The 18568-nt window shown below is 32.4% G+C and overlaps 1 protein-coding gene across 1 annotated transcript; it reads left to right on the top strand.

The window, feature by feature from the left end:
• The first annotated feature begins 5516 nt into the window (after positions 1–5516).
• On the top strand, positions 5517–17560 carry LOC128163741 (protein inscuteable homolog). The gene is made up of 13 exons (XM_052827394.1): positions 5517–5604; positions 6059–6216; positions 6645–6708; positions 7381–7504; positions 8867–8919; positions 9231–9345; positions 9671–9784; positions 10504–10629; positions 10973–11144; positions 11983–12158; positions 13300–13525; positions 13770–13846; positions 14657–17560. Exons 1-13 carry the CDS (start codon positions 5573–5575, stop codon positions 14786–14788), a joined length of 1569 nt encoding a protein of 522 aa, XP_052683354.1. The 5' UTR covers positions 5517–5572; the 3' UTR covers positions 14789–17560.
• The last annotated feature ends 1008 nt before the right edge of the window (positions 17561–18568 follow it).

Below are 18568 nucleotides of genomic sequence, written 5' to 3'. Positions count from 1 at the left end.
GTTCACTACTTTTTCATAAACAAGTAATCGGAAAGTTTTCCACACTCCAGATTTAGCTTAATCATAACAGTTTGGACAACTTTACGAGGATTTTCTCAATCATTTGTACTTTCATATTAGGCGCACAGATTAAAAATAGTCTAAATATGAAGCTTGGATATTTTTGAAAAATAAAAAAAAGTTTGCTAAGGTATCGTTGTATTAATGGTAAATGTATCAATCCAAATATTGTCAAAATAAATACTGTGATGCATCGGTGGATCGTCCCATTCCTACATATAAATGTATTATATACATATTAGGTATATTAATAATATATATATAGAGACCCAAGCACATGTTGCTAATTACCCATACTTTGTATTTGTTTAGTTTTATAATGTGTTGACACATGTAGATCTATAGTCTATAGTCTCTCCCAATTTATTGCTTCGTTCATTTTTTTGATTTTTAATAAATAAACATACCTGTCAATGAAGAACAATTCAAATCAATAAAAGGAAAAAAAATCCAAGATTTCTTCATTGAAGCATCATCTGTTTATGCTGGAAGTACTCGGGACACCCTGCACAATTTTTTAATGTAATCAGCGGGGGGTGCTAAAAAATTGTTTGCAATGCAAAACCCCCGTTTTTTAAAAATAGTATTGGTTGTGTACTGAAACCTAGAGGCGGTAGAGAGGGCATTTCAGGGGAGATAATCTGGACTTTGTCTTTCTTCTTCTTCTGGATGTAGTTTAGGCACAAAAGTATTTATGATTATCGAGATATTATGCAAACACTGGTGGCAGCAGAAACTTGGGACAGAGTATAAGATATAATATATCATTTATTGTGTGACCGCTGCGGGGAGCGTTTTTCTAAGGAACTACACTGTCAACTACATTCCACAGACTTGCCCTGACCTAAAACAATGTCACTTTCTCTCAAATACTTTTACCCCCACCCCGAAGTTGGCCAGAAACCAAAGTAATAAAATAATTATTATTCCAAATTGTCCCAAACTAGGTTATTATAGATAATTCAACTTTCTCTGAGTCAACTTGCTTTAAATAAAACAAAAACAAAAAACTAATGAAAATATTTTGATAAACACAAAGTTTCATTAAAATATCATGCTCAAAATTTATTTTTCCTTTTGAAATGAATATTTAGGTCACCTGAGTCACTCAGTTGCATTTGGTCTTTGCCCTTAAAATGTGACGTCTGTTGTGAATAAAAGTTTTACATTTTTGACTACTTCTTGAAAATCACATTGCCAATTGTTACCATTTTTGGTGTGAAGCATTTCTAGGATAAGAGGAATCTAAACTGTAAAATTTATGACCTTACCAACCCTAGGCCTCATGTACTGGTCGAAATATGAATAAATAAAGGCCAAATTTTCAAAATTCTTCACACATGTGGGTAAAAAACTGAATGCATGATTATAATTATAATGTCCATGAAGCCCTCTACCAACATTTTAAAATTCATGGCCCCTGGGTCAGGGGTTTAGACCGGGGGGGGGGGGGGGGGGGGGGGGGGGGGGGTCAATAGGGTCATATTGTGAAAATGCCCATGGGGCAAATGTGGAGGGTTTTTTTTTTGGAGGGGGGGGGGGGGGGGACAAATATGGTCGTTTAGTGAACATGTATAATTCTTAGGGTAATTACTGTTTGTCGTTCTTTATCAATTTTAACTTCGTCTTGAAAACTACATAGTTAATTGTCATTTGGAAATATCAAATTCAATATGTGTTCTATTTTTAAATTAGGAAATCACCTTTAATTTACTGTCAGTGCATTGCATGCTAGAAATAAGCTGTATGCATGTTGTGTGCATTATAAATGAAACTTTGAATATTATAAAAGATGGACCATTAACAGCCTGCAGATCTCTTTTTACCAAAAATGTTTACAATTTTTGGCCCCTTTAGCTAGGGTATAGATATTATACTGAGATTCCTCCGACTCTTGAACCTCCCCCACCTGCCACCCTCATTTTCTCGACAGAATAAATAAAGGAATGGAGGAAAAGCAGTTCTCTTAGTTATCTCGGAAATGTGAGTGATGATAAAAATAGTCCACAAACCCCAAGTAACTGTAAATTGCCAGTAAATTGTCAACCATTTTTGGCATAGCACTATGGGAGCTCAAAGAAATGCTGGGATGTTTACCAAAAAATGTTACTTATTGAATATCTAAGGGTTTTAGCCTGTTCTTTTCCATTGCATGCTATTAGAGTCTTTGAAGGACCTTTCTTGCATATGATTTGTCATTATAGTGCTTTAGAGGTTTGTTTGGTGTACAGAAAATACCACAAGCACCTGGATTTTTATCAATAAGTCGCTCAAAAATTGTCAAAAAAAGATCAAGTGAAAAAAATGCAAGCAGAATAAAAAAAAATTATTTGACATGAACATATGTTCCCATTTTATAGTCCTGGTCAGCACGTTACTGGAAGTAGGGCAACATTCTTACCCAATGCTGTTGGAACAAGTTGTCATGCATGAAATGTGCATTAAACACATGTCCTTACTGTAACTACCAAAATAAGCAGCCAGCCATTTTATTTGTAAACATGTTAGTAACATTGCCCACAGGACGTATATATGTACTTAATATATAGCTGTTAAATAAAACTGAGTGCTTTTAGTTTTATGACCGTTGACCGCTGAATACGGGACGTACTAAAGACCTGAAATACTAATGACCTGAAAGACCTGAAAGACCTGAAATTTTATATGATTGATACTTTTATAAGATTTTTATCAAATAAAATTACTTGTGGGGGTTTAAATCATATTTCCAGGTATAATTTTGTTTAAAAAATATCATAATGACCAGTTATTCATGCAGAAATATGAAAGACCTCAGAATTTGAATTGACCTGAAATTTTCAAATGACCTGAAATTTTAAATGATTGATACATTTCTATGTTCTGTGTCAATATTAATGTCTATTTGTAAGTTTTTATCATATTTCCAGGTATATAAGTGTTAAAAAATAGCATACTGATCAATTATTTATGCAGGAGTATGAAAGACCTTAGAATTTGAATTGACCTGAAATTTTCAAATGACCTGAAATTTTAAATGATTGATACATTTCTATGTTCTGTGTCAATATTAATGTCTATTTGTAAGTTTTTATCATATTTCCAGGTATATAAGTGTTAAAAAATAGCATACTGATCAATTATTTATGCAGGAGTACGAAAGACTTGAAAATTTGAATTGACCTGAAAATTTCAAATGACCTGAAATTGTATATAATTGATACATTTCTATGTTCTGAGTCAATATTAATGTCTATTTGTAAGTTTTTATCATATTTCCAGGTATATAAGTGTTGAAATATATCATACTGATCAATTATTTATGCAGGAGTACGAAAGACCTTAAAATTTGAATTGACCTGAAAATTGGAGCTGACCTGAAATTATATATAATTGAAACATTTCTAAGTTCTGTGTCAGTTTTAATGTCTATTTGTGAGTTTTTAATCATATTTCCAGGTATATAAGTGTTAAAATATATCATACTGATCAATTATTTATGCAGGAGTACGAAAGACCTTAAAATTTGAATTGACCTGAAAATTGGAGCTGACCTGAAATTATATATAATTGAAACATTTCTAAGTTCTGTGTCAGTTTTAATGTCTATTTGTGAGTTTTTAATCATATTTCCAGGTATATAAGTGTTAAAATATATCATACTGATCAATTATTTATGCAGGAGTACGAAAGACCTTAAAATTTGAATTGACCTGAAAATTGGAGCTGACCTGAAATTATATATAATTGAAACATCTCTAAGTTCTGTGTCAGTTTTAATGTCTATTTGTGAGTTTTTAATCATATTTCCAGGTATATAAGTGTTAAAATATATCATACTGATCAATTATTTATGCAGGAGTACGAAAGACCTTAAAATTTGAATTGACCTGAAAATTGGAGCTGACCTGAAATTATATATAATTGAAACATCTCTAAGTTCTGTGTCAGTTTTAATGTCTATTTGTGAGTTTTTAATCATATTTCCAGGTATATAAGTGTTAAAATATATCATACTGATCAATTATTTACGCAGGAATACGAAAGACCTGAAAATCTGGGCTGACCTGAAATTATATATAATTGACACATTTCTATATGTTCTGTATCAGTTTTAATGTTTATTTGTGAGTTTTTATTATATTTCCAGGTATATAATAGTTAAAATATATTATTTACACAGGAATATGAAAAACCTGAATATTTGAATTGACCTGAAAATTTGGGCTGACCTGAAATTTTGTGATAGTGTAGTTGTGTAGGTCATCTAACAGCCCATGTTTCGTTTTGATATATTTTAACACATATATACCTGGAAATATGATAAAAACTCAACAATAGACATTAAAATTGACACAGAACATAGAAATGTATCAATCATTTAAAATTTCAGGTCATTTGAAAATTTCAGGTCAATGCAAATTTTCAGGTCTTTCATATTTCTGCGTAAATAACAGCTCATTATAATATTTGGAAATACGATGTAAACCCCCACAACGTAATTTCATTAGACCAAAATCTTATAAAAGTATCATTTATATCAATAATATAAAATTTCAGGTCATTTAAATTTTCAAGTCAATTCAAATTTTCAGGTCTTTCACATTTCTGCTTGAATAACTGATCATTATCATAATGATATTTTTTTAAACAAAATTATACCTGGAAATATGATTTAAACCCCCACAAAGTAATTTCATTAGACCAAAACCTTATAAAAGTATCATTTATATCAATTATATAAAATTTCAGGTCATTTGAAATTTTCAGGTCAATTCACATTTTCAGGTCTTTCACATTTCTGCTTGAATAACTGATCATTATGATATTTTTTTAAACAAAATTATACCTGGAAATATGATTTAAACCCCCACAAAGTAATTTCATTTGACCAAAATCTTATAAAAGTATCATCTATATCAATTATATAAAATTTCAGGTCATTTGAAATTTTCAGGTCAATTCAAATTTTCAGGTCTTTCATATTTCTGCTTGAATAACTGATCATTATGATATTTTTTTAAACAAAATTATACCTGGTAATTTGATTTAAACCCCAACAAAATAATTTCATTTGACTAAAATCTTATAAAAGTATCATTTATATAAAATTTCAGGTCTTTCAGGTCTTTCAGGTCATTAGTATTTCAGGTCTTTAGTATGTTCCGCTGAATACTCTGCTATATCAGAGTTTTATTTCAGCCAGATTTTAACTCTGTACAAAGTTTAACTTAATATTAATAACATATAAATATTAATTGTAATACTTGTGTATCAGATTGAAGCTTTTAACGTTAGCTCTTAAAAATTGTCCATAATGAATGATTCCACTCCACTATAATTTAGACTGAAGAACAAAAACATGATTTAAAGTTCAGTATATGGAAAACAGGAGAAACTGAGTGAGGTAAATCCATGGGAGAAGATGACCAAGAATAGTCATGCTTTCTAAGGAGGTGGCTAGAGCTTTTATTCAGAACATCTGAGACTGTAGAATTCCACACACTCCATTTATTGTTGAGGTTTAGTCATCATGCTTCGACACAAGAAAACCAAAGCCTCCGGGTAAGTGCCAGCTGTTTACAAAAAAATCCCATTATTTTATTTCAGGAATTTTTTTTCCGTATATTAATTATTCTATAAGTACAAGTACTGGGATAAGTACATTTATTGTATATTGTACTACCATTTGCCCAGCCACAGTTTATGTACCTGTTGAAATAGCTATAATTGAATTTTTCATTCTTACAAATTAAGTCATTTGTCAGGATAGATATTACATGTATCATTTGAAAAAAAAATATTATGTTTTTAAAAAACATATATTTTGTTTATTATTGCAAAAAAATAATTTGTTGAATACAAGAAAACATATTTTATTAACAATTTGTTGATTAAAATTAAAAAGAAAAAAATTTTTGGTTGATAAATGAAGAAAACGCAATACACTGTTCATGTATATATTTTTATACATAATTTATATAATAGAAAGGAAACAAATTTTGACCACTGATTTTAGTGTGACCCACTGGCTTAGAAAACGCAGAGAAGACCCAGTGCAGCAATGGCTGATGGACATTCGCTGGTCTACGGAGATGGAGTGTATGAATGTCCTGCAGGGAAAGTCCATCGTACAGAGTGTGGAGAAATCCGCCTTCCACACCTCACATATTAAAGGTAGGTTCCACACCTCGCATATTAAAGGTAGGTTCCACACCTCACATATTAAAGGTAGGTTCCACATCTCCCATATTAAAGGTAGATTGCACACCTCACATATTAAAGGTAGGTTCCACACCTCCCATATTAAAGGTAGGTTCCACACAGTCGCATATTAAAGGTAGGTTCCACACCTCAACCATAAAAAGTAGGTTCCACGCCATGCACATAAAGGGTAGTTTCTTTGGGTTCTATAAATTTGCTGCATTTGTTATTTACACTTCTGCACAGGAATAAATGTAATGCATTATTAAAATGAGATGATGGCATGAATGTTTACATTTAAGTATTTAAGAAAATTGGTGACTATGCACGGCCAGACCCTTATGTAAATCATTGATTCTTACATAGAATTGATATTAACACTCAATTTTCTCCTTTTCAAGGTGCTATTGACGTTGTGAGGAATGAGTCAAATGACATAAGTGGAGAATTCTCAGTTCTTTTCAAGTAAGTTATAATTCAAGCAACTTAAATCTAAACTTTTTTAAGTATGTTGATTATCAGTTCTTTTCAAGTCAGTCAATTCTGAGTTCTTTTAAACTTAGTTGATTTCCTCTGAGTTCTTCTATTAAAATAAATTTAAGGTAATTTCTCTGTTCTGTTCAATTTAGTTACTAATCATTTCATTTTAAAAAACTTTACATAATTTTCTTTTTTCAAACAAGTTAGCTAATTTCAGACAGAGTTTCTCATCCCTTAGGATCAAATGAAAAATTGCTTAAGTGCAGCCCAAAAATTTGTTTTGATGTTGTTTTCAGGCACTGCTGCATTAGCATTGGGTTGAATATTGACATTCATTAAATTGCAGTGAAAAGTGATAAAAACATCATTTAAAAAAAAATTTAAGTTAATAAAGGTAGAAATTGAGTTATTTCCCCTACACTTCTCAAATCCTACTATAATTTAAATACCTGCTTGCGGCATCAAAAGTTGAAAATTTTTGATCCTTAAAATGATATATTTATGTGTGCCACTAAATTTTGAAAATTTTTTGGTCAATAAAGTGAAAAAGTCTGATTCATTTTGTCGTTGGTACTCGGTATAATGAAATCTAATTAAAATTATCATATTACTAATATTATTAATAGATCAAAGTACAAAAACATGTTGATATTTCAGACTGGTAGAGGACGAGGAATGGGAGACAGTACAGACATTTACCATACAGCTGACCTGTCATGTAAGGGGGCTCATACACAACTGTAGCAGGGACATCCCCCACCCTAACCAGTTCATCCTAGAGGTAAGGGACATCCCCAACCAACATCTCGAGGGGTAAGGGACATCCCCCACCCCAATTAACATATCCTAGAGGTAATGGACATCCCCCACCCTAACCAACAAGTCTTTGAGGAAAGGGACATACCCAAACCCAACCAACACAGCCTGGTGTTAAAGGCCGAACATTTTACAAACGCCCCCTTTTTTACCTGTACAAACTTCAAAATGATGCCGCTTGTCAATCAAGTTTGAAACAATAGCAGCCAGTTTGATTGACATGATCGTCCGAGCGTGATCTTGCCAGGTCCGCGGTTTTCTGTTTACTAGCAATTAACAACGTGATCTTTGATATCTTCCGTCATATATTCAAAAGGGGGGATTGAAAAATTAATTTTAAAACATTACCAGTATTAAAATTGATTATGAAAAATAATTATTCAGTGATTGAAAATCCGCACAATTTATATTTGAATTATGTTGAATGTGTGTGACCTAATGAATTCCACGAAAATGCATGGACAGCTCCAAAACATATAAAATGTTCTTTCTACAACAAACGTACAATGTGCTACTAAAGCTATATTTACTGGTAACTCACTCAGTTGGAAGTTGGTGAATGTCAACGTCACTCCATGGAAAACGAACTCCATTAATTGTCGACGTATAATGTCTGTCTTTACATTCCACATTCTTACTGATCGTATGGCTTTCGTATACTATTATAATTGTTAAAATTAACTTTTTAAACAATGTCAAGTGCTAAACACAATGTACTGAGTTATACTTTTATAGCAGAATTAATTTACTGCATTTTTGAATTGTTCTTTACACACGTGTGCTTAGAGAAAATTCGGACGACAATACCATTTCCGTATAAAATCGCTTCGTATGGACATAAGAACAATGAGATATTTAAACTTAGACCAATTCTGACTAATTATTTATTTCCTGTGTATTAATTTGCCTCCTGTGTATAGCGATTAGCAGCGTACACGACCACGGTAGCCTGCAAGCCCCGGAGGCTTTCACACCTCTAATAATTAAGCCCCGCCCTCACCTGAGATTTACCACCCGGTAAAAATGTTCGGCCTTTAAGGGACATTAACTAGATGCCTCTTCTTTAAAATTTGATTCCACTGCATAATTCCTTTTGTTTAAGTGAGTCTGAGACCTTTTTAAATATGATGGCCTTAGGGGCCTGGTTTTAATTTATTGAATTCAAAGAGAGAGAAATGATATCATGTTCAATAATATTAACCCCTGTTGCTAAATCAATCCAATATTCAAGGTTATAAACATCTGCTTGAGGATGGCCTTTATTCTAAGTCTCTCGTTGATAAACATACAGGCAGGGGAGCTGATATCATTTTAATTTTTTTTCTAGCAACAAGAAGTTGTAATGGGGGAATGTGCTAAGCTTGCACAGCAGGTAGAAAGGTGAGTCATATACTACATGTTTATTTTCTTTTTTCACGACATACATGTATGTAATGAGATGGGGGAAAAAGAACAGAGTGTGAGAGGTTGGGGGGGGGGGATAAAATGAATGAGAGAATAGGACAAGACAAGAGAGAGAAAGAGAGAGAGAGAGAGAGAGAGAGAGAGAGAGAGAGGAGAGAGAGAGAGAGGAAAGAGAGAGAGAGAGAGAGATTGCTACCAAGTGATAAATATCTACAAGATTGAAGTTTTACATATATATACATACATGTATACATTGTAGTAACTTTTTTTTTGCTTTTCTTTTCCAGTGCCTTTGTTAACTCTGCAAGCCACCCCTCCAAAATCCCCGTCATTAACCAGCTGACTTTCCTTGGCCAGGCTTTCAGTCGATTCGTAGACCTCTCCCTGGGTTACCTTGTTCAGGTAGGATCACTACGGTATAATACCAATGGCATGTACATGGTCAAAGTGCAGATGGGCCGGTAGTTTAATATTATCTCGTCTCTCATGGATATATTATAATTATTTTGAATTAATTTTGTATTTATTATGATGCAGCCAGTCTGAATATCCTGGAATTTGTAGTATTATTGTGTGGACTTCCACTGTGCTTTTCAACAATTTTTAGAAATAATTTTTCAAAATTTATAGAATAAAGTAAGGGTTTCAGTATTGCAATTTTGGCTCTTATGTTTATTATGATCATCATATTTTGACAACTTCATCATATTTTTTTATGATTTTGTAGAAAATAGTAGACATTTTGGATGAGGCTAATGACCCAATGGTGCTGTCTCAAGCTATTGGCTCAGTGGTTTCCTTAGGTCTAGAAGGAGAACACATGTGTTACATCATAGCCAGGGTATAGTATAATTATTACTATATAGCAAAAGGGAGACAACTCTTAACAGGTCAAAAGTTAGAAACAGCAACTGTGCTTTCATTTTTACAATGAAGTCCTTAGGGGAGTGTGTTATTATAACTTAGGGAAGAGTGAAATTTTTCTTTCCCTTTTACATCCAAGATCATCAGGGAAGAGTGTAATTTCACTCTCACTTTGAATGTATCTGTTCTTTTCACTTTTACCTTGAAAATCCTTGGGAAAAGTGTAACTGTGCCATCGATCATTGTATAATTAGAGACTCTGTACTTTCATTTTTAAGATGAATATCTTATGAGTGCCCAGATCTAAAGGGAGGGTGGGGTGTGTACTGTAACTGTACTTTCACTTTAATTTAAAACTCCACCATTAAATGATTACCTAATAGGGAACAAGATATACAGTTGAACCTCGATATCTCAAACACTGATATATTGAATACAATGGATATGTTAAAGTGATTTGTAAGTCAAAACCATTTATTTTTTAAGTAATTTACCCTCGATATCTCGAATATCCAGATATCTTGAAGTTTTTAAACAGTCCCATCTAGTTTGAGATAACGAAGTTTGACTGTACTTCAATTTCTGGGAAATGATACTACCACTATTTGCAAACAATAGTTACATCAGCCAGTTTCTCTCAATTGGGGAAGATTTTATCACTATTCGCTGATCAATGGCTGTCTTATTTAACTGTAGGAGGGTGGAGTGCGAGCCCTGCTAGACATCTGTAGGACCGAGAACCTGAGATTCTGCCACGCTCAGTCCCTGAGAGCGCTCGCCACCATCAGCTGTGTCACAGAGAGCATATTCGAAATGGAAAAGGTAACAAGTTATCTTAGATCTTGAATGTGTTTAATAGCTATGAAGAATTTATATTCATAAAAGCTGGGAATTTTTATTCATATGTACTGTGTTTGACAGTTGAGCTTAAAACTGTTCTGACTACTTTACATGAGTATTTAAAGAGAGAATAAATTTGCAAAAAAATAAATGTACGGTACTTATTTTGGTATATAAAGGCAAAAATTTGCGCCTGTAGTCATAAAAGTTACACAGTGTGTGTAATTTATTACAGACAGAAAGTATGTTACATGTATTTGATATGCATGTTGTGTAAGACACATCAAAACAGTTAATTTTGATTAACCACTTTTTATGCTCACAGGAAGGAGGAATTTGGAGCCTGCTTGACCTTTTGTCTGACCCCGAGGTCAGGGAGTCAGTGCGGGGTGAAGTGGCTGGGGTCATTGCTCAGGTTACCTCCCCTTGCCTGGAGAATGTCCACCAGATGTCAGGGTTGATTGACAACATGGAAGATCTTCTGATCCATCTACTTGGTACTGTAAATCATTGCCCCCCCCCCCCCCCCCCCCCCCCCAAAAAAAAAAATAAATTAAAAAAAACAAAAACAAAACAAACAAAAAACAAACAAAAATAACAAAAAAACAAAAAATGATTAACTACTGTGAATCATCATTGTTTGTGGGGGACCAATGTTCATGGCAACCCACGAACATTGACCCCCACGAATAAAAAATTCCACAGTAGCTTTTTCAGAGATGGTTAATTGTATCAAATGCTGCCATCTTGAATCATTTTATGGATATTTTAAAGAGGGGAATCACTTAAATTTTAATTTTAGCAGAAAAAAGCAGGTTAAGTTATTTTAAAATCTAGGAAAAAATTGAAATTAGATACCTTCTTGTCATATAATTTCTTAAAAGTTTTTTGTCCTATGAAACCAAAGACTAATTTTATCAGCCTAACTTTATGGATTTGAAACTTTTTAATGGAATTTGGTTACTTTGAATTTCTTACCTTTTGAAAACACTGTGTTTTGTTTAAGATAGCAATATTCATTTTTGATAATTTCAACGGATGAATAACATGAAATCAGATTAGAAATTTTTGTAATTTTCTGCTATATATTTTCATTCATTCATTCATTCATTCATTCATTCATTCATTCATTAACTCATTCATTCATTCATTCATTCATTTCATTCATTCATTCATTCATTCATTCATTCATTAACTCATTCATTCACCCTCTTTATGCATTCCTGCACATAAGGCCGCAACAAGGTCCCTCCATCCACACCTGTTGTTGGCGATTCCAGTGCTGTTATTCCAGTTGTATCCCGTACTCTTCATCTCCGTTTCAATGAATTTCAGGGCTCTGCAACTCCACAAAGACAGAGGAGATTTTCCTGTTGTCGTCTGCTGCCATTGCTAACATGACATTCATGGATAGCACAACCTGTGAAATCCTGCAGAAGATTCAGGCTCCCAGAATCCTCTGCTCTTCCTGTCATTCCAACATTGCCAAATCTCTCTTTTCTAAGGACCAGGTAATTTGTGTCCTTTCATTCTCAGGAACCCCTCTCCCCCCTTTCCCCCCCAAAAATTGAAAATTTTATCTGGAGTATGTACATTTGAAATTTTGTCAGCCAAATTCCATCTGTACAAGATAGACATTATCAGCAAACTTATGGTAATACTGTAGAAGCAGAAATATTTGTTGAGGATTTAATTTCTTTTATTTTCATTGGCAGTATTATTGACGAAATTAAATCTTTGACGAATTTTTAACCAAAGTATTAATTATTACAGAGTTGATACGCAATACGTTTTAGGGATTATGATATGACGAAATTAAATGCCAACGAAATTGTATATGGTTTAAAAACTACAAAATTTTAACCTAGTAACAAAAAGATGTGCTTCTACTGTATTAAATGAGACATTAACATCATTCATGATTTTTTTTTCTCAAACATTTGTTCAGATGCCTTACGAGAAATATACTCAAACTAATTGCATTTCTAAAAGCATAATTATTTTTGTGACATTTATTTCAAAGACTTTAAAAGAAACTGTTATCTACATGCAAGAAAATTAGGATAGGTTTAAACCTCAGTGTGACATTATAATTTTTGCCAGACTTTTAATGTGAGAGTATGAATAGATTTCATAAAATGATTTATAGAAGAAGGAAATGTCTTCTCATAGCAATGTGTTGATATTTTTTAAAAATTTTAAAGTGATCGAACCACAGGTGCATCGTATCTGCTCTACAATCTATGACATATATATAAATATTACACAAGGGAAGAATCGAAAGTAGGACACGATTAGAAAACAATGTCAAAAAACAACTTACTTGACAAAAGTTACGCAAATCCTCCCACACAATGTTGCAAAATTATGTTGTCAAAACACACATTCACACTGAAATATTCCTAATAAACTCGGTAAAAAGCGTTCTTATTCCATTAAAACCGCTGTCTGCTGCAGACACTCAATCTCTTTGCCCAAGAAAAGATAACTCTACATCCTTGTTCGCAACTATTTTAGTTAACATGGTAGCTTAATTTATATGAAATGACAACAATAACTTAACATCCTACATGTATTTAGCAACCATTCTAGCTATCAAGGTGGCTGCATTTGTATATTGAAAGAAATTGTTAAAATAATTGTGCATCCTAGGTGGCAACCATTTTAGCCAACATGGTAGCCGCAGACAGCTGTCGCCACGATGTGGTGGACTGTGGTGGTATAGACATCTGTCTAGAGCTGCTGAATGAGAGTCCTCTGGATTACAAGACGCCGTCAGAGATTGCAGCGTGCGAGCGAGTCCAACAGAAAGCTGCCATCGCTCTGACCAGGATGTGTCGCGACGAGAGTAATGCCGCAACCATTGTGAAATCTGAAGGTATAGGAATTTTCATAATAAACATTAAAATTTTGATCCTTTTCAAGCTGCTGTAGAACTGGGGTATTAAATGTTTATTGTACAAAAATTGAACAAAAATTATGTGTTGCAAAGAATTTAAAAAAATTATGGAAAGTTTCTTTCTTGGTTAATTTTTTGACCACCATGGTCAGCTTCTTGAAATAATAAATGATTTGTACAATTAAGCTGAATACACATACACAAACCTTCAAATTACTTTAAGGTGTACCCCGGTTGATACAGTTGTGTCGTGACAAGAGAGAGAGGAGTAACAGTGACGCTGTGTTAGTAGCCTGTCTGGTAAGTCCTCAATTTGTATTCATTTTTGTTCATGTGTCACTATAAAAATAGTGCCTGTTTGGGAGGGTAACAGTTGAAATTGACACCCCAAGAAAACCGTTGTCAACCGACGCGAAGCGGAGGTTGACAATGGTTTTCGAGGGGTGTCAATTTCAACTGTTATCCTCCCAAACAGGCACTATTTATTTTGTTATACTGAATGTCTTAATTTTTATGAAAATATGAAAATTTTACTGCTTTTATATAGGAATAACGTAAATTCTACAGCGAACCGTATGCGCATAATTTTCGCGCATTTAACATTTTTTAATGTTACCCGTTGCTAAGTGTGTTGCTAACACTGAGGGTAATAGAAAATATTATTAACTGCGTCTTAACCAATCAGATTTCAGTATTTAACATGAAAGTATAACAATGATGATTATCATTACCTTATGATATGATATACTGTAGATTCCTTATTTTATGCGAGTACTTAATTCTGCGATTCAACGATTTACCATCAAATCGCGAGAGCATAAAATAGCGAATGCCGAAATTTTATCTTACTTTCATGTTGTTTACACGTGTCAAAAAATTAAAAGCGAGATTTAAAAATTCGTGAGACGGGCTTCTTGCGATTTTATGCGGATATTATTTCCTCGCGTTTAATTAGGAATTTACAGTACTTGTACCATATAGAAATTCATAAATTTTATTACATGAACATGTGCAACCTTTCTTTCTTGAGCAGCAGTGCTAGCCATTTTGAACCTTATTGTACTTGGTTTTGAAGAAATTAATGGCTTTGATTTTAATCATTTGAACCAGGCTGCATTAAGAAAGATCAACTCCTTGAACAAGCTCGAGGACCTGAGTGGGATCGACAACCAACAGCTGATCCAGCCCAAACTCATGGACTCGTTCCTCATCTGCACCAACACAGATGAAAATTTTGTATGATTTTGTAGAGGCATGTTTACTTAAGGACTCATTATCTGCACCGACACAGATAAAAATTTTGTATGAACCCGTAGAGGCATGTTTACTCAAGGACTCATTATCCGCACCAACACAGATAAATATTTTGTATAAAACTGTAGAGGCATGATTACTCATGTGCACCAGCACAGATGAAAATTGTGTGTGAACCTATAGAGTGATGCTCTCCAACATCCAGTCAATGTGCAGTATTGAGGCATTCTTTGGGTGAACAGAAAGGGAACAAAGTAAAAACTAAATGCAAAGTCAACATGAGTTGACCTAACAAATCCATATCAATAAAATGCTCATTTTTTGGCACAAGTATACAAAATATATTTTTGTAGAAAACTGTAGATGCTGAAAATTTTTAACAGTTTATGATAGTGTGTTAATTTATTTTGTGATTTTTGCGACATGAGATCAAATTGGAATTCACTTAAAGTGTCTTTATGTTGTTGTTTAGTACCTGTTTTTTTTCTTCAAAAAATAGGTACTCTTACCTATAAACCCCGTACCCAAACTTCTGATATTTGTGCATCTTTGCCTTATACTGTGGTTTCATCAAAATTCGTTGAACACCAATTTTCGAGTATTTCTTTGTTAAGTTGATCCACGAAATTTAATGTTCATTGAAATGCAAGTTCTATTATCAATTTATATTAATAGGGTCATAAGCTGCAAATTTATGTATCATCTGCAAATTTATGTATCCTTAAAACTGTGATTTTCATTTTATTTATTAAAATTGATGCCCTTGAATATTAATGAAACCACAGTAAATGACTGTGTTCAATTAACTCTGTGTTCTTCTTGGAGCTTTATCTGAATCAAAACAATACTTCAGGGTACAATTATAGTTATTACACCCTGCAGGTTATATTTTTTTGAGATATCAAAGCTTTTAAAGATTGATTGCACCAAAAGAAAAGCATTAGTACAAGGTTGTCAAAAGTTGATCTATTTCGTTTGATATTTTAATTTGTTGTTTAATTATCTTTCCGTCATGATTGTTGTCAAAACTTTGTTTTATATTTTGAAACTTTGTTCTTTTTCCATGGAATGCAGTTTAAAAACTTGAAGAAAAAAATCCATACAGTGAGGAATATTTTTTTTTTTTAAGAACTGCATTGTAGTTGTAAATTGTTTTGTTTTGTGTTATCAAAATGACAATTTGAAAAATGTTTTTCATTTTCCAAAACAAAAAAATATTGCAGATAACAAAATATAAAATATATACAAATATACCCTAGCTAAAACCTTGAAAATTACACAGTTTTGAAAATAAGCCCCCACTCTCTTACCTTAGTCCAAGCTCTTGTTAAAATGGTTCTAATGAGTTTGATTGGGAAATAAAAAAAAAACTGTTTATTACTTGGTACTATGACTAGGGGAATAAAAGATTGGATCGAAATCTTAAGCTGTTTAGATATTATGTTAATGTATGAAGTTTTTTTTTAACAAGGTTGTTACCATATATTTAGCAGACTTGCAAAACAAATGTTTCTGCTTGTTACGAATTTTGAATACATGGATGAGCAGTGCTACCATTTTGTTGTGACTTTTAAATTTTTTTTTCTTCTGCATGCATTATATTCATTTTAGCAGTGTTTTATTTTTAGACAATGACAATTCTTGTAATTTTTTTTAGATTAGGTATGGCATATATTTTTAACTGTTTTACTTTGGTAAAATTTATATGAAATGTGTTGCTATACAAGTATTTAGAAGCATAATTTTTAATTGACAACATAACCTCAATTATGACAGTTTGGTGCATATCACCAAGATAAGCTAAAATTTAAAACACCTCTTAAAAAAAATTACCACTGTAAATTAGTTTTAAAAAATCTGTTTCTAGAAAATGTTTGTTTGACTAGTAATCTAGAACTTAATCATACACTTATAATGTATACATGTACACCTAAACATACAATTCATAATGATTCAGAATTATAGTAATGCACAATATAACAACAACACTCAAACTCAATTGGGCCAAGGAAAATCACAGTAAGAATAAATGAAAACAAACAAACCCAAAAGACATTGGTACTAAGGTAAAACTTAAGATGTTTGAATTATTGAAGTGCAAAATTAATATACATAGTTACTCAGTATACATAATGCATTAACAATTTGTGGTGCACATTGCAACGTTTCCACAAGAATGACTTACAGTATTACACATATATAAAGAACCATGTTTTATGTCTTGCCTTCATGTTTTTTATTTATTTTCAACTTTAATAATTATTATATATTTATTAATACAGATATAAATAAACCCTTTTTTGAATGTGGTATATTTTTTTCTCTTGCAAAACATTTTGCTGATAATCTTGAATTTTTCTTAGACTAGTGAAAAGTCTATTGTTTTATTTGTTTATTATTGATATTTTGTTCTGACTTAAACACTTAAAAAAATAAACTGATTCACCTTGAGTTGATAGTGATTTAAGGACTGTATGATTATATTTTACTGTATTGTTAATGTCATATATTTTAAAAAATGATATTTGATTCTTTTGATGTCTCAATTTAGATTTTTAACAAATATACGAATGTACTTTATGCATTTGATCTCACTTTATTTTATACACGCAAAACACAAACCACATTTCTTATATTACTCTCATATTTAAATAATGTTTTGATATTCTTATCATAATATGAATTTGTATCTTTATGATGTCTATTTATTATAATAATATGATTTTGTTTAAAGAGTATGCATCAGAATTTGAATCATACCATTGAAACATTGCACCGGAATGATATTTTTATTATACACAAACACACCTTATGGTTCGTTTTACAACAGCATTGTCTACAGTCATGTTTAGATATTGTATTGAGAACCGGTTCAGCGCCACGTAGTTTAGAGAGCCAGTTGATTTGTTCTAAGACTGTTTGGGTCCTGGTCAATTTGAACCGTTTTAGACGATGGTGACAGTTATCTAGATTATGTGTATTATGAAAACTTTGCACATTATCTGTTATCAGTTCTTTGATTGGCAGAATGAAGTGTACTATTGAGAGGTTGTTTTATTATTAGATAGACTAAGTACACTTGTTCACAAAGATAACGTGACCTGATTTATGCTGGGTTTAGTTGCTACAGTAAATACATGTACATGCAAATTGTTATCTTTGGCAGTGGGACTGTTATGTCAAGTCATGAAACATTCCTTAAAGATTGACGATGTTATGTTTATATATTTACACGTATTGTTACAATACAAACATATCACTAACAAAGTCACGTTGGTTTATTGTAATAAATTGGCAACAGATCTGTTACAACTTGTTTGGTCTTTTTTTTAAAGAGCTTTGTCAGTACTAACAATATTTAAGATGATACGGTCCGTCAACCCGAATTTCCTGTGCAGCTGAGATGATATAGGTTATACTTATAATCAAACTCGTTTATTTTACATTTCTTGACTTTGATTATGCTTTTTTTATAATAAGTGGTTTTGTAAGCACTTGTTTACCATTATTGGATGATGAGACTGATTTTGCAAATCTATGTGAAATATGAGGGTTGTTCCAAAATGCCGTAGACAAAACACATATCAACTCATTAAGCCTGTTTGCTGCAATTTCATTAGACTTTTAAGTTTTCTTTAATGACCCTTTGGCAAACAGTACTGAAAAATTCAAACCTGTGCTTCATTTATTTCAAGAAAAAATGAATAATTAGTAACACAAGTTTTGCCAGGCGGCGTGGCAAATGTCAAACTTTTTCTGACTGTTTTA

This window comes from Crassostrea angulata, chromosome 9 (assembly GCF_025612915.1).
Source record: "Crassostrea angulata isolate pt1a10 chromosome 9, ASM2561291v2, whole genome shotgun sequence".
NCBI lineage: Eukaryota > Metazoa > Mollusca > Bivalvia > Ostreida > Ostreidae > Magallana > Magallana angulata.
This window is presented reverse-complemented; position numbering and strand designations above follow the sequence as displayed.